General features: G+C 56.1%; 1 protein-coding gene across 1 annotated transcript; it reads right to left on the minus strand.

Moving 5' to 3' along the window:
- Positions 1-13,856: 13,856 nt before the first annotated feature.
- Positions 13,857-18,237, minus strand: LOC119847476 (mRNA decay activator protein ZFP36L2-like). The gene is made up of 2 exons (XM_038382297.2): positions 18,054-18,237; positions 13,857-15,295 (listed from the first exon to the last, which is right to left on the minus strand). The coding sequence occupies exons 1-2, from the start codon at positions 18,105-18,107 to the stop codon at positions 14,447-14,449; spliced, it is 903 nt and encodes a 300-aa protein (XP_038238225.1). The 5' UTR covers positions 18,108-18,237; the 3' UTR covers positions 13,857-14,446.
- Between the last annotated feature and the right edge of the window lie 3,136 nt (positions 18,238-21,373).

Raw genomic sequence — 21,373 nt, forward strand, 5'->3', positions numbered from 1 at the left:
TTAATTAAAAAAAGAAGTGGATCCAATTTTCTGCAGGTTCAAGCTGACGCAGCTCCACTGCCTCCAATTTCCACCAGCAGGGGCCCCGTATTTCTCATGATCAGCCCGTGGTCTTGAGTTACGGCAGGAGGGTAAATAATGAAAGCTATTGTGTCTAAATCCCCGAGACTGGGTTAAAAAGCCCAACTGTGGTAGGTGTAGCCGCCCAGGGATTGCGGCTCCCCCTGGGGTGGGGTTCAGCAGCCTATTAAAAAGCCACGTGGCCTGCGCAACCCAGGGGGTAACTGTTTGGCACTGAGATGCAGCCACCTCTGGTGTGGAACGCAGCACCGGGTTAGCGGCAGACAAGTTTAGGACAGGAAGTGAAGGAGAACCCTATATTCCACTAAAGAGGACGTTGGGCCCAGCACGAGACTCATGAGAACAGCTCTACCGGGGCAGCGAGTGGCCAGAAGCCAAGTCTGCACCTCCCTCACCCCACTGCTCCCTGAGAGGAGCAGGAGGTGGGGAAAGAAAGACAAGAGACCAGGGGAATGGGAAAGAAAGGAAGTAGACAAGGGAGAAGCCGGCGGGGCCGAGGCCGGGTGTCCAGAAGTGGCTGCAAGCGACTGGCTGCCCGTGCCCGTTGCTGGCTCTGAGCTCCTGGCAGGGACACAACCTTGTGGGTCCTGCGTCACGGCCACAGGCTCCCAGCCGCCTGTGGAATGCGGGCCAGGAGTCAAGGGCAGCTGGAGTGGCACAGAGCAGAGCTCCTTGGGCCAGCAAAGAGCTGGGGCGCTGATGCAGCCAGCGGTCCTGCGGGAGCTGCCGACCCCAGGGGCCCTCTCTTGCCCCACATGCGTTGGCATGGAGGCTGGGCCCTGCCCGCCGGCCCTCACCCGCCTCCCCTCAGCTGAACAGGAGAGAGCTGCTGGTTGGAGCTCGGGAAGGGACTGTTTCACAGGAGGGGGAAACTGAGGCACAGAGAGGGGCTGTCCTGGCTCCCAGCCCTCCCTGCTCTAACCACTAGGCCCAATTCTCCTCCCAGCTCTGGAGTCGAGGCTCCCTGCCCCCCTGTTCTCACCACTAGGCCCCACCCCCCTCCCTGGCATTAACCCTTTCCTGGCTGTCTCTCACACTGCACAGGGAGCGAGGACCCAGCCAGCACGATACTGTAGGGCCCGGAAGCTAGGCGGGGAAGGAGCTGAACCAGGCCCCCAGCTAAGCCAGCTGGGGAGGGACGCCTGGCCGGTCTCCCGGGCTACAGGCTCCCGTTGCCTGGTTACTGGAGACCGTTGCCCAGTGACACTCAATCTCCATCTCAACTGGCCATCGTAAACCTTCGCGTCAAATAACTGGGTTCCTGGCAAACAGCATGTGTCCCCAGCCAACCCCCCTCGCTCTGCTGCCCCAGCCCCGGGCGCGGTGGGGGCGTCTGCTCAGAGCCAGGCCTAAGGAAGAACCAGGCAGGGGCTAGACATACCCCCCCTCAGTCCCCACTGCTCCCTAAAGTGTGCCCCGACCTCTGGGGGCTGGGGAAATCTCGCCCTCTCCCCAGCTATGCGTTGATCTCTGTGCCCAGCAGCCCGATGGCTTGGCCAGCCGGGGATGGGGGCTCGTGCCCACCGGTAGCCTAGGGTGGGAAGGGAGGGGTCAGGACAGAGTCCAGGACAGCTCTGGGGGGTGTCACCTCTTAGTAGGGAGCTGGGGACATTCGGAACCTGGGGTTGGGGCAGTATCTCGGGGGCAGGAAAAAGGGAAGGGGCCTTTCTCCTCTACAGGGCACCAGCTCTCATCTGGCCCCAGGGCAAGGGACTGGCTGGCTCAAGGTATCAAGGAATAAGGCTGAGGGCCTTTCCCATCTACGGGGTGCTGGCTCCCCTCTGACGGGTGAATTCCCTGTGAGCAGCAAGCGGAAAGGCCGAGCCCTGTGCCCCTCTCAGAAGGACTCCCCTTGGCCTCTGAGCCATTCGCACAGCAGCAATCCATGGCTCACTAACCATCAGCCTGGAGCGGTGCAGAAAGCCCCCGCCCAGGTAAAGGGGACGGGTGTGCACCCGAAGGCCCCACGGTGCTGGGTTAGCCGTCCCTGCGTGGCTCAGCCACAGGCTAAACGCATAACGCGCTCCAAGCTCACACTTTCCGCCCCTCTGCCCTGAGAGGCCCTGCTGGGTGCTCGTCTGCAGTGGGGCTATGGTGCATGCAGGAAGCTGGAGCAAAGCTGGCACAAGTAACAACAGCAGTGAAGCCAGGGCAGCATGGGCACAGCTGAGCCATGCCCTCTGCCCCGTGGATCCACTGCTACTGTTACTTCACCTAGCTTTGATCTAATTAGACACCAGGAGTCCTGATTCCCAGCACACATCACCGCCCTCCCAGAGCTGGGGATAGAACCCAGGAGATCTGGCTCCCAGCCCCCTGCTCTAACCACTAGACCCCATTCCCCTCCCAAAGCTGGGATAGAACCCAGGAGTCCTGGCTCCCAGCACCTCCCCTGAGCCCTGTGCTAACTCTCTAGATCCCCTCCCCTCCTAGAACTGGGGCTAGAAACCAGAAGTCCTGGTTCCCAGCCCTCCTCCTCAAACTACTAGACCCCTCTCCCTCCTGCCACTGGGGATAGAACCCAGGAGTCCTGCCTGCCAGTCAAGTAGTCTAGTTAGATTGAAGCTATCTCAAATATGTCTACATCTGGGCTGCAATCACATGTTTTGTAGACCAACCCGCCAAGCTTTGACTCATTCAAACCTTTCAAACAAGGGGCAGGTGGAAAAGTGCCGGGTTTTAAAAACCCTTTCCTCTGCCCCCACTTTTCTTGATGTCCAGATTACTGAGCGAGTGAGGATTTTATAATTTATTGCTTTCTGCTGATTCGTTTGGGTCTACCTGTATGCTAATGACTAGAGCCAATCTCATGCTTCAGGGCTTCATCCAGTCACCCAAATGGGTCAGGAAGGATTGTCTCCCCACCCCACTCTGATGCACACTTTAAATCTGGGGGCTGTCTCACCTTCCTCTAAAGCATCAGAGATCGGTCACAGTTGGAGACAGGACATAGGGCAAGGTGGGCTGGGGGCAGTACAGAGAATTATTTTTCTTAGATGCCTGGCTGGTGGGTCTAGCTCATGCGCTCAGCATCCAACTGATCCCAGATTTGGGGTCAGGAGAGCATTTCCCCCCCAGGTCAGATTGGCAGAAGTCTTAGGGGGTGAGGCGGTTATGCTTTCCATCTTCAGGGGGCGCAGGTGGCTGGCTGGGATATCTTGCTTGAGCAATTCCTTGCCGTGGCAGGGGCTTTGGGCATCGGTCTCTCCTGCTCTCTGCTCGTGGCACAGAATAATTTGATCTCTGGGGGCTTGAAATTCTTTAGTGGCACTGAAGTCCCTGGGCCCAACAGAGAGGGATTTGGGTGAAACCCCGAAGCCTGAGATTCGCTTCAAGTCAGCATGCTCCAGGCGGCAGTGACTGAGTCAAATGAAAACAAGAAACGAATCTCGTCCTAGCTTGAATGAGTCAGCCGGCAAGAAAGGCAAAGAAGGAGGTTACCAGCTGTCACTAAAATACAGCTGCAGCCTGCACCAAGTTCTGAGTTAGCTGCCCATGGGTTGGGGGGGCGTGGAGAGGGGTTGAAATCTAGGGTTGGGGCTACGATGCAGGTTTCTGCTGCCGTGGTTGTGCCGAGGCGGATGGAGCAGGCCTGATGGCAGCCCCGCGGGCAGATGCCTTTAAAATGGCACTGGTGCAAGAGTTTCCCTGGCTCAGGACTTTTTAGGGGACATTAAACACTAGAGATGAAGGGAGCTGAGCAGAGACAGCGCTAGTCCAGGGGGGCTGGAGGACCGTCCAGTACGCACTACCAGCTGCCTTGCGGTGAACTCTGTAGCTTAGGGAGTGTTTCCCTATGTAGGGTTGATAGAGGCAGGGGGATGCGGAGGGTGTTAAGGGGAAAACCCCAGGATTGAACCTGACAAAGCCAAAACAGTCCCTGACCCAGATAGTTTACCAACTATATTGACTGAGCAAGGATTGGGGGGGAACTGAGTGGCAGAAAGGAAAGTGACTTGGCCAAGGTTGCATAGGGAGGCAGTGGCGGGACTAGAAACCAGATCACCTGAGCCATATGCCCATGCTGTGACCACTAGGCCAGACAGCATCTTAGCTTAAGAAATGCTCAGTTGGCTGTTTCCTGGGTCCAGACTGCATGTTTCCCCACACAAATCTGGCATATCTGCACCATTCCCCATCTAAGCCCGGCCTGCTTTGCAGACTGATTTTTTTTTCCATGAGTGTGCATGGGCCCAGCTCTGCACCGCCTTGAGCTTTGGGCTGGTGGAAACACAAATTCAGATTCAGACTTTGTAGATGGCTCTTGTCTCAGTCGGGGTCTGTGCAGCACCTGGCACAATGGGGCCCTGATCTCCGTCAGGGTCTGTACAGCGCCTGGCACAATTGGAGCCCCGATCTCGGTTGGGGTCTGTGCAGCACCTGGCACAATGGGGGGCCTAACCTCGGTCGGCATCTGCCTATCATCCAGCCCAATGTGGCCCTGATCTCAGCCGGGGTCTCTACACACTGCATTTTGTTGGACACCCGTAAATAGCCATGCTAACGCCCCGCTGAGTCTGGCTGGAGGTTTTCTGAGACCTGCCTCCACCCATTGCTCCCCGCTGTTTGTGTTCCCAAGCCGTGGGGCTGGGCCGACGCAAGCTGAACCCAGGGACCTCTGTCTCTCATTTCCAAGAAAGACGTGATAGGCATCTTTCAGGGGCAGGAAGAGGGGAGTGCGGGCGTGAATCACCGTCACGGGCTCCGTGCCAGCGAGACAAGCATAGCAGGCAAATGGGGTGGGGCAGGCAGCCCTGAGCAATGAAACGTGCCTCGAGCTAGCACTGAGACTGGTGTGAACTCGCTCCTGGCCTCATGCCATGAAAACCCTCAAGCAAAGAGATGGAGGCTTTTGCAGCGCGCAGAAGCTGCCTGACGGCAAAGTGGGCCAAGGGCGCCCCCGGCTGGAGGAAAGTGGCATCGCGTGGCTTTGTCAGTGGTGGTGCATGGGGGGGGCCTTCTATGTTTCATTGACCCTTGTTTGGGGCATCCGGGGAATGCGTGGCAAGAGCCTGATTTTCTCCTCACACGCATCTCCCTCCTGGTTTACACCAGGGCGAAGGAAATGGGCCTCACTGACTCTAGTGGAGTGACTCCCGATTTACACCGGGGGGAGTGCAAGGAGTGATTTGGTTACATGGGGCTGGGGAGGGAGGAAAGGAGAATCAGAGCCCTCTGTCTGCAGAGCAGTGTAAGCTGGGGTCACCCCCAGTGGGCCTCATTCTTCCCCCCCCAGCTGAGAAACACCTGCCCACCCTGGGGTAGGGAGAAGACGAGGCCAACCCTAGAGCACGCGCGCGCAAACACACACACACACACGTACACACATCTGATCTCCTGCTGGAACCTACCTACCTACACACACACACACACACACACACACAGAGCTGGTCTGCCGCTGGCCCCTACGCACACCTCCTTGGCACGCACGCACACACACACACACACACGATCTCCTGCTGGAACCTACCTACACACACACATACACACACACACACAACTGGTCAGCCGCTGGTCCCATGCACACACCCCTTTGCGCACACACACACACACGCACTTGATCACCTGCTGGAACACACACACACACACACACACACACACACAGAGTTGATCTGCTGCTGGAATACACACACGCACACAATCTGCAGCTCCTGCCCTGCTCGTTGGTCCAGGGAAAGCGTGGGGTGGGGGTGGAGAGGATGCCACAGCCAGAGCCTCTGTGGTTAATGCTTGTCCCCATCTGCCTCTCTAGCCACAAACACAACCAGCTTCTTCCCCCCATCTGCCCCCGCCCCATTGTTATCCTGGATTCCCTTGCATACGGCCTGCTGGTTAGACTGGTGGGGGGGGGGGTGCAGCCGCCAGCACCTTTGGAGGCCGCAGGGAGAGGGGGAATGGGGGAGAGGAGCAGGGCCTAGTGGTTGGAAGGAGGGCTGGGGGAGACCAGGACTGGGAATCAAGACTTCTGGGTTCTCACCTTGGTTCTACTGAGCGATACTGGGCAAGTCACTGCTGCCTCTCTGTGTCTCAGTTTCCCCTCCCAGCCTTTGTGGGAGCTCTTGGGAGGGGAGTGCCTCTCACTCGGTGGCTGTGCGCACCTGGCACAATGGGGCCCTTGATGCTAGTATAACAGTAGTCAGACGGCAGAGCACCCCAGACCTAGATCCTCTGGCCTGGATCAGGTTGGTCCCTTCTGTCTCTTCAACCAGCAGAAGGTCATTTGGGGACCTGGCTTGGACCCAGATCAGGTCCAGCATTGCTGGGAACAGCTGCAGGAGTTGCTTGGGCAACATATTTTCCCTCCATACCAACCCCCCCAGCAGAAGCAGCACCAGATTTCCCCCATAGTGGAAAAGGCAGCTCCTTGCTGCATGGGGACGGGGCCAGGGACTGCAGAACACAGGCTAGCCCATCCTGCCCGGCCATTCCAGCATCCAGCCCATATCTTGTGGCTGAGCTAGAGCAGATGTGAATGAGGGGCACCCTGTCTTGAGCTAAAGACTCTAAGAGATGGAGAAGCTGCCCCATCCCTTGGGGAGCTGCTCCAATGGTCAAGCCCCTTCCCTGTTAAAAATGTGGACCTGCTCCTGTTTCTAGTCTGAACATGTCCAGCTTCAGCTCCCAGCTCCTGGATCTCATATTGCCGCTGTATGGTTGATTAAAGAGCTCCCAGCTAGCAGAAATCTCCTCCTCTAGGCCTCTTAGCCTGAACAGAATAATCAATAACAAGAGCTAAGCTCAGCTCTTCAAATTATTCAGGGTCCTAACTCTCCTTGGCATTTCATCTGGCACATTTCATCTGCAGATCCCAAAGCGCTTTGCCAAGGAGGCTGGTCTAATTGTCCTCATTTTAAAGATGGGGAAACTGAGGCCCAGAGCAGGGCCGTGGCTTGCCAAGGTCACCCAGCAGCAGCTCCAGGCCCAGAACCCAGCTCTTCTGAATCCTCACAGCGTGCGCGATCCACTGGGCCACACAAAAGGTCCTGTAGCTTCTTGCTGGAAGGCAGATTTCCCAGCCCTTGAATCACTCCCACTCCCAGGGCTCTTTCTTGAGCCCCTGGCCAGTTTTACAACAGGAAGCCCATGTGTGGCCCAGGACCCTATTATGCCAGGCTCTGTATATTTTTATTGCTATTAGGTGTATTACTGTAGCATTTAAGCACCCCAGTCATGGTCCAGGCCCTCATTGTGCCAGGCACCGTACATTTTTATTGCTATTAGGTGAATTACAGTAACACCTAGGAGCCCCATCATGGGCTAGACCCCATTGTGCCAGATGCTGTACAATGTTATTGCTACTAGGTGAATTACAGTAGTACCTAAGAGACTCACTCAGGGGCCAGGCCCGCATTGTGCCAGGCGCTGTATATTTTCATGACTATTAGGTGTGTTATGGTAGCACCTAGGCACCGCACTTATTGACGCAGCCCCCGTTGTGTCAAACCCAGAACACAAAGATGGCCTCTGCCCCAGACAGCTTCCAATGGGAGTACCATCCTCTGGGGCCGGGTGCACCAGCCTGGAGCATCAAGTCCTGAAAACTCAAGGCAGCAAGGCCGAAGCGAATTGAAATCCAGGCCCTTCCCTGAATCCCAAGGTGCTGGCTGGAAATTTCTCCCTCTTCACTCCCAACTGCGACCTCCAGGGGGCACCCTCCGCTAGCCCCTCCACAGGGGCCTGTGAGCAGATGGGTGAAGGGGGCTGGGTGTGGGGGGAGCAGAAATCGGGATCAACCGTGTGAACGGCTCCAGAATTATGCCTGACTTTGGCTCGCTCTGTGCAGCAGAACTCCACCCCAGCCCTGCTAAAACCCATCTCCGCTGAGGGTGCAAACCCCAGATACCACCCCAGCTGCCCAGGCACTGGTGCAAACAGTGAAGAGGGCTCCCACCTCCACCCCGCTGCATAAACAGGACAGCTGCTTTCCCCCCCTCCCCAGCTCTCCCTACAGAAAAGCCACTACATAAGCCCTTTAAAACTGAGCCGTTGGCAGGGGGGAACTGATGGCCAGGTACTGGGAGCTGGCGGTTTTGTTTGGCAGATCACAGGGACATATAGGGCCCAAACCCATTCCCCCCCTTCCCAGCTTGCCTACCCCTGACCTCTGCTGGGGGAGATGGGGTCACTGCAAGCTGGTGGAGACCTCCCCACATACCCGCCCTTTCCCGGCAGCCAGGACCCAGCTGGTAAATTCCATCAGCTGGCCTGGCTAGGATGATGTGGTGAGGCTGAACTTTGCAGAGGCCCTTGAACCATTATGTGAAAGCTTTGAGGGCTGCTTGGTTTTTAAAGAGATTTTTTTTTTAAAAAAATGCATCAATTGAGGGAGGAGGGAATTTAAGTGCCCTACAGCGCCCTGGTTTTCAAACAAGAAAGGGAGGGGCCCCATTCCCCGTTCAGCTTGTGCCCAAGTACATCATCAGGGCAAAACACTAGACTCTGGGCCTTGCTAGGGTATAAAGGGGTGCTATTACCCAGTTGTAGCTTTCTCATGACTTGCTTTGTGTCTGCTAATAACACCCCTTTGACGTGTAGTGAAAATGGCCCTCGCTCTCCTTGGTGACCATGGGCCAATCACGCCCCCACCCTGTGCCTCAGTTTCCCCTCTCATCTGTTTCAGTGGTAAGCTCTTGAGGGCAGCACCTCGTCAGGTCCCCCTTTGGTGTGGCCTCTAGGAGCTACCTGAATCCACAGAATCATCACTCCACCTGTGACTCCCCATCTGCCCCCATCTCTCCCCGAGGCTGTGCAGCGCCTGGCACAGTGGGACCCCAAGCGCCGGTGGGGCCCCTGGCAAATACAAACAAGAGCATTCACAGTTTAGTTCGGATCTGCCAGCCCAAGGGACTTGGAGACTTATTTTGAAGGCTCAGTTCCTGGCCCCAATCCCACCGGATGTTGCTCCTAGTCATAGGAATGGCTCGGAGTCCGTTCACAAGAGCCGCTCAGAACCATCGTGGCATGTGAGCTTCCCAGCGCAACGAGTGACATTTCTATATGATCACACGGCCACATAGGGCACAGCTGGCTGGGCCCCATGGGCCGCTACATGTGACTGGAAACCACCCTGTTGACGCAATCATCCCTATCCCCCAACTGTAGTGATCAGCTGCAACCAGGCCCAGCAGGGGCTGAATCCAGGCTAGCTGGCCTTGGGGGCCAATTGTCCTGAATGGGCAGGGGAAGGAGGGTGTTTGGAAAGTGAGTCTAGGCATACGGCAAGCCACTCGTTCTCCCTGTGCCTCAGTTTCCCCATTTGTAAAATGAGAATGGAGTACAATTACTTGAGACCCTAGATAAGAGAGAAGAGGCATGTTTCCTAGCTACCCTGTATTGGTTGCTTTTCAGAAAGGCTTGGACAAGGTCCCTCACCTAATGGAAACCAAATCATCATGGGATAAGAGGGAAGGTCTTCTCGTGGATCAGTAACTGGATGAAAGCTAGGAAAAAGGGTAGGAATAGATGGTCTGGTTATACAGGGCAGAGAGGTAAATAGTGGGATCCCCCACGGCTTTGTACTAGGGCCTGTGCTGGTCGACATTCATAAGTGATCTGGAAAAGGTGATGAATGGTGAGGTAGCAATGGTTGCAGATGAAATAAAATTATTCAAAATAGCTAAGGCCAAAGCTGCCTGAGTTACAAAGGGATCTCACTAAACTGGGTGCCAAAACAGCAGATGAAATTCACTGTTGATAAGTGCAAAGTAATGCACATTGGAAAACAAAATCCCAGCTGTACATACGGCGGTGTCCACTTTAGCTCTTACCACTCAAGAAAGATCGTGGAGTCGCTGTGGATTGTTCTCAGAAAACTAGCATTGAGTATGGTCAAAAAGGCCAGCAGTCTGCTAGGCACTATTAGGAAAGGGATAGAAAACATAATGCCACTATATAAATTCCTGGTGCACCCACACCTTGAAGGCTGTGTCTAGTTCTGGTGAGTCCATCAAAAAAAAAAAGATTAGTGGGACTGGAAAAAGGTTGAGAGAGGGCAAACAAAGATGATTAAGGGTACGGAGCAGCTTCTGTACTGGGAGAGACTACAAAGATCAGGGCTGTTCAGCTGGGAAGGGCACTGACTAAGGAGGGAAGATGATAGAGATCTATAAAATAATGGTGTAGGGGGAGGGAAAAAAAAAGTGTTACGTCACACCATACAAAAATCAGGGGTAACCTATTAGGCAACAGCTTTAATACAAAGAAGAGGAAGTAATTTTCCCCACACAATGCACAACCTGTGGAACTCATTGCCACAGGATGTCATGATGGCCAAAAGTAGAACTGGGTTGAAAAACAACCCCACCTCCCCCCCCCAACCACTGGGTAAATTACTGGAGGATAGGCCTATCAATTGCTATTAGCCAAGATGGTCAGGGACGCAACACCCCCTCCGCTCAGGGAAACTCTAAACCTCTGACTGCCAAAAGCCAAGAGTGGAAGACAAGGGTGGATCATGCCATAATTGCCTTGTCCAGTACACTCCCCCTGAACTGGCAGAGACAGGATTTGGGCAAAACTGGTCTGACCCAGCAGGGCAGCTCTCATCTTTGTGGCCCCGTTGCTGGTTGATCACAGAGCAACTTGATTCCAAACGCTTCTGCTCTCGGGCAAGATTCCAGACCAAAACAAGGGCCGGGGCAGGGAGGCTGATTACATCAGAAATAGCATCAGACAAGCGAGTGGCTAAAGGAGAAGGATCAATAATGTGCATGTCAGAGACATCACTTGGAGAGAAAATGGGACTGGCAGCCCTGCCCTAGCTTGTGGTGGGGTGGTGAGGATCAGTGGGATAGAGATTGGGAGGTGCCAGGGCACTGGACAGGTACCCAAGACAAAAAACACAGGACATTGGGTCTGTGAGAGGGCAGTGGCCTCACCCACTTACATCCACACTGGGGATTCCTGAACAGCCACTGTTTTTAAATCGGGAAATTCTAGAACAGGGGAAGCCATCTGTCAAAGAAAACACTTCACCCCCTGTTTTGAAAACCTCCCTCATGCTAGAATTAAGTCCTTTAGTTGGCGGGGGTTAGGGGGAGCAGAGACATGTGCCCCCAAGAAAGTTTATTGAAAGTGGAAAGTTTCAGGGGAACCCCCCCCAAAACAAGATGTTTGTTAAAAAGAGGGTTTTCAACATATGGCCACATCCTCACTCTTAACAACCCCTAGCACTTCAAAGCAGATCTGAAAGTGCTTTACAAAGGAGGGCAGTATCAGCAACTCCATTTGACAGGTGGGGAAACTGAGGCAAGCTGACTTGCCAGAGGATCACCCAGCAGGGCCAGAACTAGGAGCACAGCACAGGTCCAGTGCACCAGCCACCGACAGGGAGTTTTACCATCTTTACTTACAACATCCGAGAATGCCACAAGAGATGTTTAAGCTCCAGTGAAGTCAGTGGAACCTAGGAGTCAGGGATTTGCTGAACATCTGCCCTTGAAACAACTGAACAACACTCTTGCTTAAAAAGTTCAACATGGGCTTAGTGCCAGAAGCTTGAAGTTAAACACGTGCAAGATCAGGGCCTAGTTTGGTATTATTCTTCCTCTGTAAGTTGCTACCATGATACTAAACAGTCGCTAAAAAACAAAGCCGGCCTTCACCTTAAAGATTAAGCAGAGAGCCAGATGCACAAAGAGACAGTTTTATTACAGTGAGGAAATAGATACACTCCATAAAAAAATAATCACCCATTATATTAATTTTATAGATCTATAAAAAAAGCAGAGTGAAACCACTATAAATAAACAAGAAACGAATTTCACAATAAGTTAGTTAGATTCAGCATGGTTACAGTCAGATACTTAAGGCAGGCGCTGGTCCTGAAGTTTTGGCGTGCAGGATAAACTAAAATAAGTTTATGCTCCTCTAAAAAGATTTGGTTCCAAATATCAGAAATAGGATTTTTTTTTTAAAAAAAGACAATAAATAGTTTAAAATATAATTAAAAAACCCTACGTTTTTGACAAAGGGCTGGTGGGGTGGGGGGAAAGGGATATTGACTGGAATAACTCTTGCAGAATTACTCCCTATGTCCCTGCTCTATTTCAGAGCAAAATTTTATTCCACAACTGTTGCTCTGCTTGGAAAGCCCATGAATTATTCCAGAATAGAGCATCCACACATGGAGAAATTCTGTCAGTTTCCACCCCCCTCCCACAAAGTAGCCCTTAGATGCACAGGTCTGATCAGTTGCATGGAAAACTGACTATTCCCACTGGAGCGGGATCATCAAATCCACCCCCAAGGCATCTTTGAAAACTTTGCCTTAGATACCGGCCCAGCGACACTATCCTAGCAGATTAGCCTTCTACCTTTGAAAGACGAGTAGCTTTCTTCAAAATAACTGAAGAGGTTTAAACAGGGAAAGACACAGAGTAGCCAGCCAGCAGGAGGATGCTGCAGAGCTGGGGGGGGGGGGAGGGCAGGAAGTGTGTGTGTGTGTGTGGGGGGGGTGTTTCCATCCTACCTATAGGGAGGGGCTGTGAAATTAAACCATAGTCTAAACACTGCTCCATTCCCAGCCCAGTGAGGAAGGGCAGAGAACAGCAGATGGATCTGAATCATGGGGGGGGGGGGGGGAAATAATAATTCAGGAGCCCATTTGGGTTTTTAGAATCTGGCCCTAAAATGATTCAGCCCATAAGATCTGGGCCAGTTTTGCTGAAGGTCTCGGCTCCCAAACAAAAAGGCAGGTTTGGCCCGTGAGCCTGGCTCTTTGAACAGCTTAGCTCAGAGCAGAGGATTTATGGGAAAGAGTCTGTCCCTTCCTTGGTTTAGAGCCTGGTCAGGAACAGAGCAACCTGGAGAAATCTGGCCTGGGGTACAGACAATGGGTATGGTGAACACCCCCCTCCCCATGCTGGGTAATTTCCTGCCATCTTCCACCTGCTTGACATGCAAAGAGGCAACTCTGCCTCTGCCCGCCCCCCCCCCAAGGATCCAGACCACTAGGGAGGAGATGAGAGGGGCAGGAATCTGGCAGGCCAGCCAAGTTGGGACGAACTTGGGAGGAGATTCCAGGAGGAGGAATCACTTGCCAAATGGACTCCCAACCTGGGATGTCACAAGTGGAGGAGGGGATCACATCCAAGTTTACTTATATCTGGGCACGAAGGGGAAGGGGGGGGGGTCCAATCACCCTCTTCCCCTTGCTGGAACCTAGCACCCCCTGCTGGTAAGATGAGAGCCAGCCTGCCACCCCAGCCAGGCTGCACGGAGTTTGCGTGGCAAGTTTAAGTCACAGCAAGCCACACATGGCGGCAACCAATCCCTCTGAGATCAATAGCACTTGGGTGTTTAAGCCTGAGAGAGAGTAGCACCTAGTGGGCAGACTAAGAGCCTGCCAGCTGCAACGGGAGGCTAGCAAGGCCACATGGCTTGTTCAGGACACTCGGAAGGGCTCTCGGGTAGAGGTCACGGATCATCTTTATAAAGCTACAGCCGTCCTACCAGCAGCAGCTTGCCCTGAGGGAATGAGAAGCCCCTGCTCTAGGCCCCTCCACATGAGGCTGGTCAGTTTCAGCACCTCGTCCATTTCACTTCACATCCACCCTCCCGCACAGGCCCAAACCCCGGGCACCAGGGGCTCCCCGAAAGCTTACCAAAGGGGCTACCGATTCTCACCGGCTCTGCAGCTCACAGCAGTGTCCGGCTCTGGTGGAAATACCTACACAAGGTGCAGAGCAGCAGAATTGGACCCAGACACACACAAAAAAGTTCCCTACCACAGGAACTTGCCTATGTGTGTTAAAAAAACTAAACACTTTTTTTTGTTTGTTTGTTTTGGAGGACACAAGGTCACGCATCCAAGTTTCCAGAAGCAGCCTCTGGGTCAGGAGATCTGATTCGGAATCCACCCACGGATCCGGGCTGCAGAGATCAGGAGGTCTCGTGATGCCTTTGCCTCCCCAGCAAGAATAGCCCAGACTGTGTACACCACTGAAAGCCAGGGAGCGGTTTTTCCTCCTTGCATGGTTGTTTACACCAGTGCACGACTCAGACCCCATCCCATCCAGCAGCAATACACACTGGTATAAGCAATGGTATGAGGCACATGGTGATGGGGGGAAGAAGCACCCCCTTCCGAGGCCTAGTTCTCCTCTGCCCTTCTGCAATCGGGGGGGGGGGTCTGACTCCAATAGGAGTGGAATGGAATAAGCCCCGATTTACACCAGAAGGAGAAGATCTGGTTACTGATCACATGATCCCAGGGGAGGGTTTTGCCCCTACACACTCAACCCTGGAACCGATTCTCCCCCCCCCCCCCCCCCCTGAGCCTCTCAGTGGAGAGGCAGCGATTTAAGCATTTGCCCCAGCAAAGGGTGGGGGGCAGGACCCGTGCTGGAGGTTCGCTGCACACCTGCTAGTCGGAGACGGACAGGCGACTGAAGATGGGGAGCCGGTGCCCGCTGGGCCCCAGTCCCGGCGACTCAGACCCGCTGCTGCCTCCCGAGTCCTCCTGATCCGAGAGGGAGTCGGAGGAAGGGCTTCTCTGCAGCAACAGCTGCCCGGGGAAGGCGAAGGCATCGGGGGCAGCCGGGGTCCCCCCTGCTCTGTCCTGGCCCAGAGTGGCGGCGTCTGGAAAGGCCAAACAGGGGGGATCCCCGGCGGGGTGGCGGCAGCAGCAGGGCCCGGGCGGCCGTAGGGGGACGGACAGCGAGGCGGAGGGCGGGGGAGACAGGGAGGTGCTGCGGGAGAGGGAGCGGCCCCCCAGGCGCGGGGGCTGGCGCTGCTCGTCCGCGTTGTGGATGAAGTGGCAGCGGGAGCCGTAGGGGCAGAAGCCAGCCGTGTGGAAGGTGCGGCACAGCTCCGTCTTGTACTTGGGGTGGCGGCTCAGGCCCCGCAGCTCCCCGGCCCCATGGGCGAACTGGCACTTGGCCCCGTACTTGCAGGCCCCGCTCTCCTCATAGGTGCGGCAGAGCTCCGTCTTGTAGCGGGCCGAGGCAGCTGCCCCCTCCCGGCAGCCCTCGATCATGCTGGCCGAGCGCTCCGCCTGGAACGGGATGCGCTGGAGACTGGGGCAGGGCAGCGCTGGGGCCCAGCCCCACTGGCCATGGAGGGACCAGAGCGCATCCGAGACACCCACAGCCTCCTCCAGGGGCTCAGTGCCGCCGGACGGCGCCGCTGAGCAGGCAGAGACGGTGCGCCGGTATCCCACCGGGCATCTCGCCGTGGGGCCAGGCTCCTCTGCCACATTCAGCCTCAGGAAAGCCTGTAAGGGCAAAATGGGGGGGGGGGGGGGTCAGTTAGAGGAGGCAACCTAGCGAGGCTGGGAACAGCCAGGAGCAGAAACAGGCTGAGCTGAAGGGGGGAAACCCTGCCCCCCAGTAAAAGAGAACAGACAGCCCCTGGCTGAGCCCCACACACCAGGCCGCCGCCCACACGGCTGCAAATAACAAAGCCAAGTCTCAAGCAGTGTCTAAACATCAGCAGCCAGAACCCTGTTGATTGGGGCGGGGGAGGCAGAAGACCACCCCCCCCCAAAGTGTGCCACCCACTAGTTTATGCTTCCTTGGTGAGCTGGAAGTGGGGGCGCTGTGAAGCGGAAGGATAGATGGCCTAGTGGTTAGAGCACAGGCCTGGCAGCAGTGTTAGGACACCTCCATGCGCCCCCCCACCCCCACTGACTCGCACAAGGCAAGCCGCTTCCCTCCCTCTCCATGCCTGTAGCAAAATGCTTTACAGACGCTGGGGGGCCACGGAGGGCAGGGGAGGAGGTGAGCTCGCTGCTCTCTGCTGGATGGAAGCAGAACGGCACAGCTGCGTGTCCTAGACCACCTAAGCCGCTGGCAGGGATTTCCAAGGGGTTTTGAAACGGGGGGGAGGGGGGAAGTTGGGGAAATCTGGGTTCTTGCACAAAAGCTGCTCTCAGCAGGCCCTAGGGCGTGGCAGGGAGCCAGCCACACAGAGCCCTTAGCAGCCAAATAGTTTAGGGATCGGATCTGACAGCTCTATAAGCCATGGCCCGGGAGCCACACCAGGAGGTCGCGGTGCACTTGCCCCAGCTGATTAAGCCCTGGGAGAGGGAGCTGAGCCACACGCCTCCGGCTCAGACATCTGCAGGGGCTCCGTCTGGACAGCCCGGCTCATGCAATTAGCCAATTACTCCGTCTGCAGCCTGCAGGGAAGGATCATTGACTAGAGAGGTACCAAGGAACTGCTCCCCCATCCAGGGTGAGTGGGAAGCTTGGACATCTAGGGATCGCCCCCCCCCAGTGCTCCTAGCTAATGAAGCATTAATGCGGGGCCACTGGAGAGGAGGACTCCTGGGTTCTATTCTCAGCTTTGCTGCCAGGATGACCTTGGGCAAGTCACCCTGCCGTGCCTCAGCTTCCCCAATCCACACAGGATCTAAATTTTGGTTAAGATTTACACCAACTCCCACATTCTGGTAGGAGAGGACCCATCGCTGGAGATGTACTGGTGTAACAGACCTGAGACGGTGACTTTTCAGGGGCCTTAAGCCACTACCATATTCCACGTAATACAAGCAGATCTACCTTTTAGGGAGCACTCTAGGCAGCAGAGACAGGCACCAGGCCCTTGGGGGGGGGCAGGGTGTACACAACCTGGCTTCTATCGGGGCTTCGTCCAGAGGGGAGGCCAGATGCTGGCTCACCGTTCCAGGCATGGCACCGATTAAAGTCACTGGGTGTCAGGCCCATTTGCCCTCGAGCTGGGCCCAGTCCCGAGCCCCAGCAGGGAGCTGGTTTGAACAAAGGGGGCCCCACAGCTTCATCCAGTTCCCATGCTCCAGAACCACTTGTGCCGTGGTGGCACGTCCTGGAGGAGAAAGCGGCTCCTGCTTTCCCACCTTCCCTATTTGAAATCTTGCAGCAAACACACACCTGGCCCATGCCACGGAAGTGCCTGGCTCTGTTCCAGAGCCTCTGAACAGGGTGCGATGGTTTCACACTGGGCGTTTAATAAAGCACTCGGGTGTTTTATAGCCCCCCCTCCACCCCAAACAAATAAAGCAGAACCTCTGCATGCTACAAAACTCAACTGCTTGGAGCAGAGGAGCCCTTTTGTCCTGGGGGGTGGTCTGCTGCAACTCAGAAGCTAGGGGAAAGCCAGAGAGACAAGGGGTGGAGTGTATATGAATCTTAGAAAGCCAGGGTCAGATGCCCAGCGGGTTTCCTATTTGAAGTGAGACCCAGCTCACAGCCGCTGAGGGCCCAGCCTCCAGCAGGCAGATTGGGAGGAAAGAGACCCCCCCCAAAAAAATCATCCCAGCTCAGAGCAGCAGCTGCAACAATCTGAGGAGCCACAGGTAGGAGGGGTGCTGGGACAATCTGTATGGGGGGGATGCCGAGAGCCACTGAACCAAAAAACCCTGCACTGAAGTGTGTGTGTGGGGAGGAGGGGGGAGCAGCACCCATCCAGCTTGAAATCCTAGCTTTTCATAGCTTGGAAGAGACCTCAGGAGGTATCTAGTCCAACCCCCTGCCCAACGCAGCACCGACCCCAAATAAATCTCCTTGCTGCCTGGACACCTAGGTGCAAATCCTTCCTGGCTTTTTACAAAACTTTGCACCATTTCCCACCCCTCTCGATGGGACCAATCCTCCCCCCCCCCGCCCGGAAAGAGCGGCTGCTAAGAGCAAGTCGCCTGCCAGGTCCTCTACCCCCCCCCCCCCCCCCGCCCAGCACAGGGCAGCCAGGAGCACATGGAGAACCAGGCCAAGCTGCAAACCAGCAGAGACTTTATTTGGGGGGGCGGGGACGACTTTCTTGCTTCTGGATCTTCTGCAGCCCGGGGCTCTCACAGGGCCTGTCCTCCCCAAGCCGGAAATCACCCCCTCCCCCAGCCCGGCCAGGCACTGGCGGGGGGGGAGGATAACAAAAGCCCCTCGGAGCAGCACGGCGGGAAAACAGGAGGGAGGCGCAGAGAAACCCCCTGCGAAAAGTGACCTGCAAGTGGCAAATCCCTCCGTGCAACACCCGCCCCCCAGGTCTCCCCGCCCCACCTGGCGCAGAGGATCGTCCAGCTCCACAAAGGGGGTCAGCAGATCGGAGGGCATCGTCTCCGCCCCGGCTGCTCCAGCTCCCGGCAGGGCTGCGCCGGGCCAGGCCCGCGTGGGGGGCTTTTAAAGAGCCAGCTTCTGCAGCCCCGCGCGGCCCTTTAGCCCCGCCCCCGGGAAAGGGGCGGGGCGGATACCGGGGTGGGCGTGGCTATGGGGGGGTGGGGGTCACGCCGCAACATTCCCAAGCATGGCTACCGCCACACGTGGAGGCTGAGGGCGAGGGGCCAGGACTCCTGGGTTCTTCTCCCAGGGCTGGGAGGGGAGTGGGGCCTAGTGGTTAGAGCAGGAGGGCTGGGAGTCAGGACTCCTGGGTTCTCTTCCTGGAGCTGGATTGTGACCCTTACCATGTCATTTCCCCACTCTGTGCCTCAGTTTGCTCCCCTGTAAATGGGGGGGGTCCCTCTCTTTGTAAAGCGTTTCAGGCTTTTTGGGTGGGGAAGCCACTTGCAGCAAGTTGGCTGGCGTGTCTGTGGACCGCTACCTTCTACCGGGTGGAACCAGAGCTGTGCTTCTGTGTGCCAGTCCCCCTGTACTGCAAATGGAGATTCTCCTTCAGCCGGCACGATGGGGCTGCCTGGACTTGGGGATGGTGTGTTCTAACCCTGCTGTAGCTGGGAAAATTAACTACCCACATCCCCAGTAGACAGGGGGCAGCTGTGCGTTACCCCTCAAAAGCTCTCGGAGCTCTGTATGGGCCCTATATGTCGTCCTGCCCACATTTAAAGGCACCGATGTCCCCTGCTGGTATAGATCAGTGTCTCTCCTTTGACGTCCATGCCAGGCCGGCTTACCCCAGCTGGGGGTCTGGCCCCAGTGACTCCAATGGAGCTATGGCCAATCGACACCAGCTGGAGATCTGGGGTACATCTACACTGCAAGAGAACGCCCAGGGCTGGCCTGTGTCAGCTGGCGCGGGCCAAAGGGGGCTATAAAATTGCAGTGTCGACATTTTTTGGGGTGGAGCTCGGGCTGGGACCCCGGGAGGGGGGCCGGTCCCAAAGCCTGGGCTCCATCCTGAGCTCGAATGCCTACACTGCAATTAAACAGCCCCAGAGCCTGAGTCAGTGGGCACGGGCCAGCGACGGGCATCTAATTGCAATGGAAACATGCCAGACTCCAGTCAAGCTCTGCCAAGGGCCAGTAATTCAGGCTTTTTCACACCTTGGCCACGCCTCCTTTCCTGCATCTCGGGCCTGATCCCCAGATCCCGGCTCAGTTATTTACACCAGGGCAAAGCGGGCACAAAACACTTCCGGGTCAAAGCCAGGCATGTTTGGTGCCCACTTGCCAGCCATGCCAGTGACTGGATGAGGGGCAAGGCAGGAGCAAATTGTATCCCACTGTGCCCCGGGGTCTTGGTGGCCCCCGTCGCTGTCGTCTTTATCTTCCCTGTGTGGCAGAGCCATGCTATTACCCCCATTGCACTGCTGGGGGAAACTGAGGCACAGCGCTGCTAAGTGACTTGCTTCAGGGCACGGAGAGAATCTGTGGCAGAGCAGCTGATTGAACCTGGGTCTTCTAAGTCCCCGACTTAGAACCCAAACCCTGGACCATCCTGCCTCTCTGACGTTATAAAAGCATGAACGGGGTTGAGCTCGAGTGCATCGAGCCACTCCCAGCTGGGATACAGTTCTGGGGCTGCTGGGAGGGGAAAGCACACGCGTATGCACATGCAAACACCCCCCCTCCCAGACTCTTTCTCAAGAGCTCTTTCACCGCGACCCTGAAAATACAGTTGACGATGCAAACCCCAGTGCCCTCTCCCCTGGCATCGGTGGGCAACGTCTCTAGGCAAAATAATTTATTACAACCCGTCTATGCCACCAACCCCACATTCCCCCTCCACATAGCTTCTCCCCCCTCCATCCCCTTCCTTCCCTGCCGTTTCCCCTCCTGGCCAACAGCTGCCAGCTCGGGTATTCCCATCCCATGACTCCGCAGCGCCTGGCACCCGCCACTGTAGAATCACTCAAGCAACAGTCACACGCAGCACCCAGCCCCGCCCTGCCATGTCCCCAGTGCAGCTGCTGCTGCAGAGTTGGAAAGAAAGTTTTGAGAGGCAGTGTGGCCCAGTGATTAGAGCAGGGCATTCTGGGAGTCAGGACTCCTGGGTTCCATCCCCAGCTTTGGAAGGGAAGTTGTGAGGGTCTAAGTGATCTCCTGCTCCAACCACTGGTCCCCACTCCCTTCCCAGAGCTGGGAATAGAACCCAAGAGTTCTGGCTCCCTTCCCAGCCTTGTTCTGACCTCTAGATCCGCTTGCTTCCCAGAGCCGGGAATAGAACCAGGAGTCCTGACCCACACTTACCCCCCAGCTTTAAGCTATTTGGCTCAACTTCCTTCCCAGATCCAGAAGGAGAACCCAGGAGACCTGATCCCAGCCCGCCTTGCTCTAACCATGGGGTATTTTACCCTCCACTACCACCATTAATGTTCTTAGTCCTTTTGTCATGAGCTTGCCCACCCCCGCTGGTGGTCCCCTGGGAGTGACTGTGAAGTAGACGCCCCTCTGGCTAGAGCCGGGGCAGAAGGGAGGGGGTGATACCAGAGTGATGGTCCCGTTGGTCTGGAGTTGGGGGTGCCAAGCTAGATGGACCCAGTGTCCCTGTCTCCCTTTCCCACCTAACCCAAGCCTCATAGCTAGGGGGTGACTCCCCCAAGACCCCGGAGCCTTGCGCAGCTGCTGGACTCCTGGGCACCCCGAAAGCTGTAGGGGCCAGGAGGAGCTAAGAGCCGGCTGAACGTAAACAGCGTGTCATAGTCCCTCTATCTCTCCTGCTCTTCCCCCCGTGAGCCCATTGGCCACCAGCTGGGTGAGCTGATAGTCACACATGCGCCCAAACGGGCCGGAGGAACCAACCCAGCCTCGGAGAACGTGCAGTGAGAGCGTGGGGATGTATCTGCAGCTCAGTTTAGCTCAGCTCCAGTCTCGGGCGGCTGCGGGGGGAGAGGAGTGTTGCGTGTTTACACCGCTGGTGTGTGGTTGGTCTGTGAGCTGCGAGGTGCACACTCCCAGCGCTTGGGATCCAGACACCCAGGCCCCTGAGCATGGTGGGATTTGCACACCGGTGCACTAGCACTAGGGTTTACACGCCCGGCGAGTGCAATGTGCTAGGGCTAGTCGCAGTGCTCCCAGGCACCAACTACAGTGAGATTTGCACACTCCAAGGCCCTGAGCACAGTAGCATTTGCACACTGTGGAACTAGTGCTGGGGTTTGCCCACCCACAGTACAAGTGGATTTGCACACCAGGTCACTAGAACA

The sequence above is a fragment of the Dermochelys coriacea genome, chromosome 23 (genome assembly GCF_009764565.3).
Source record: "Dermochelys coriacea isolate rDerCor1 chromosome 23, rDerCor1.pri.v4, whole genome shotgun sequence".
Classification (NCBI taxonomy): Eukaryota; Metazoa; Chordata; order Testudines; family Dermochelyidae; genus Dermochelys; species Dermochelys coriacea.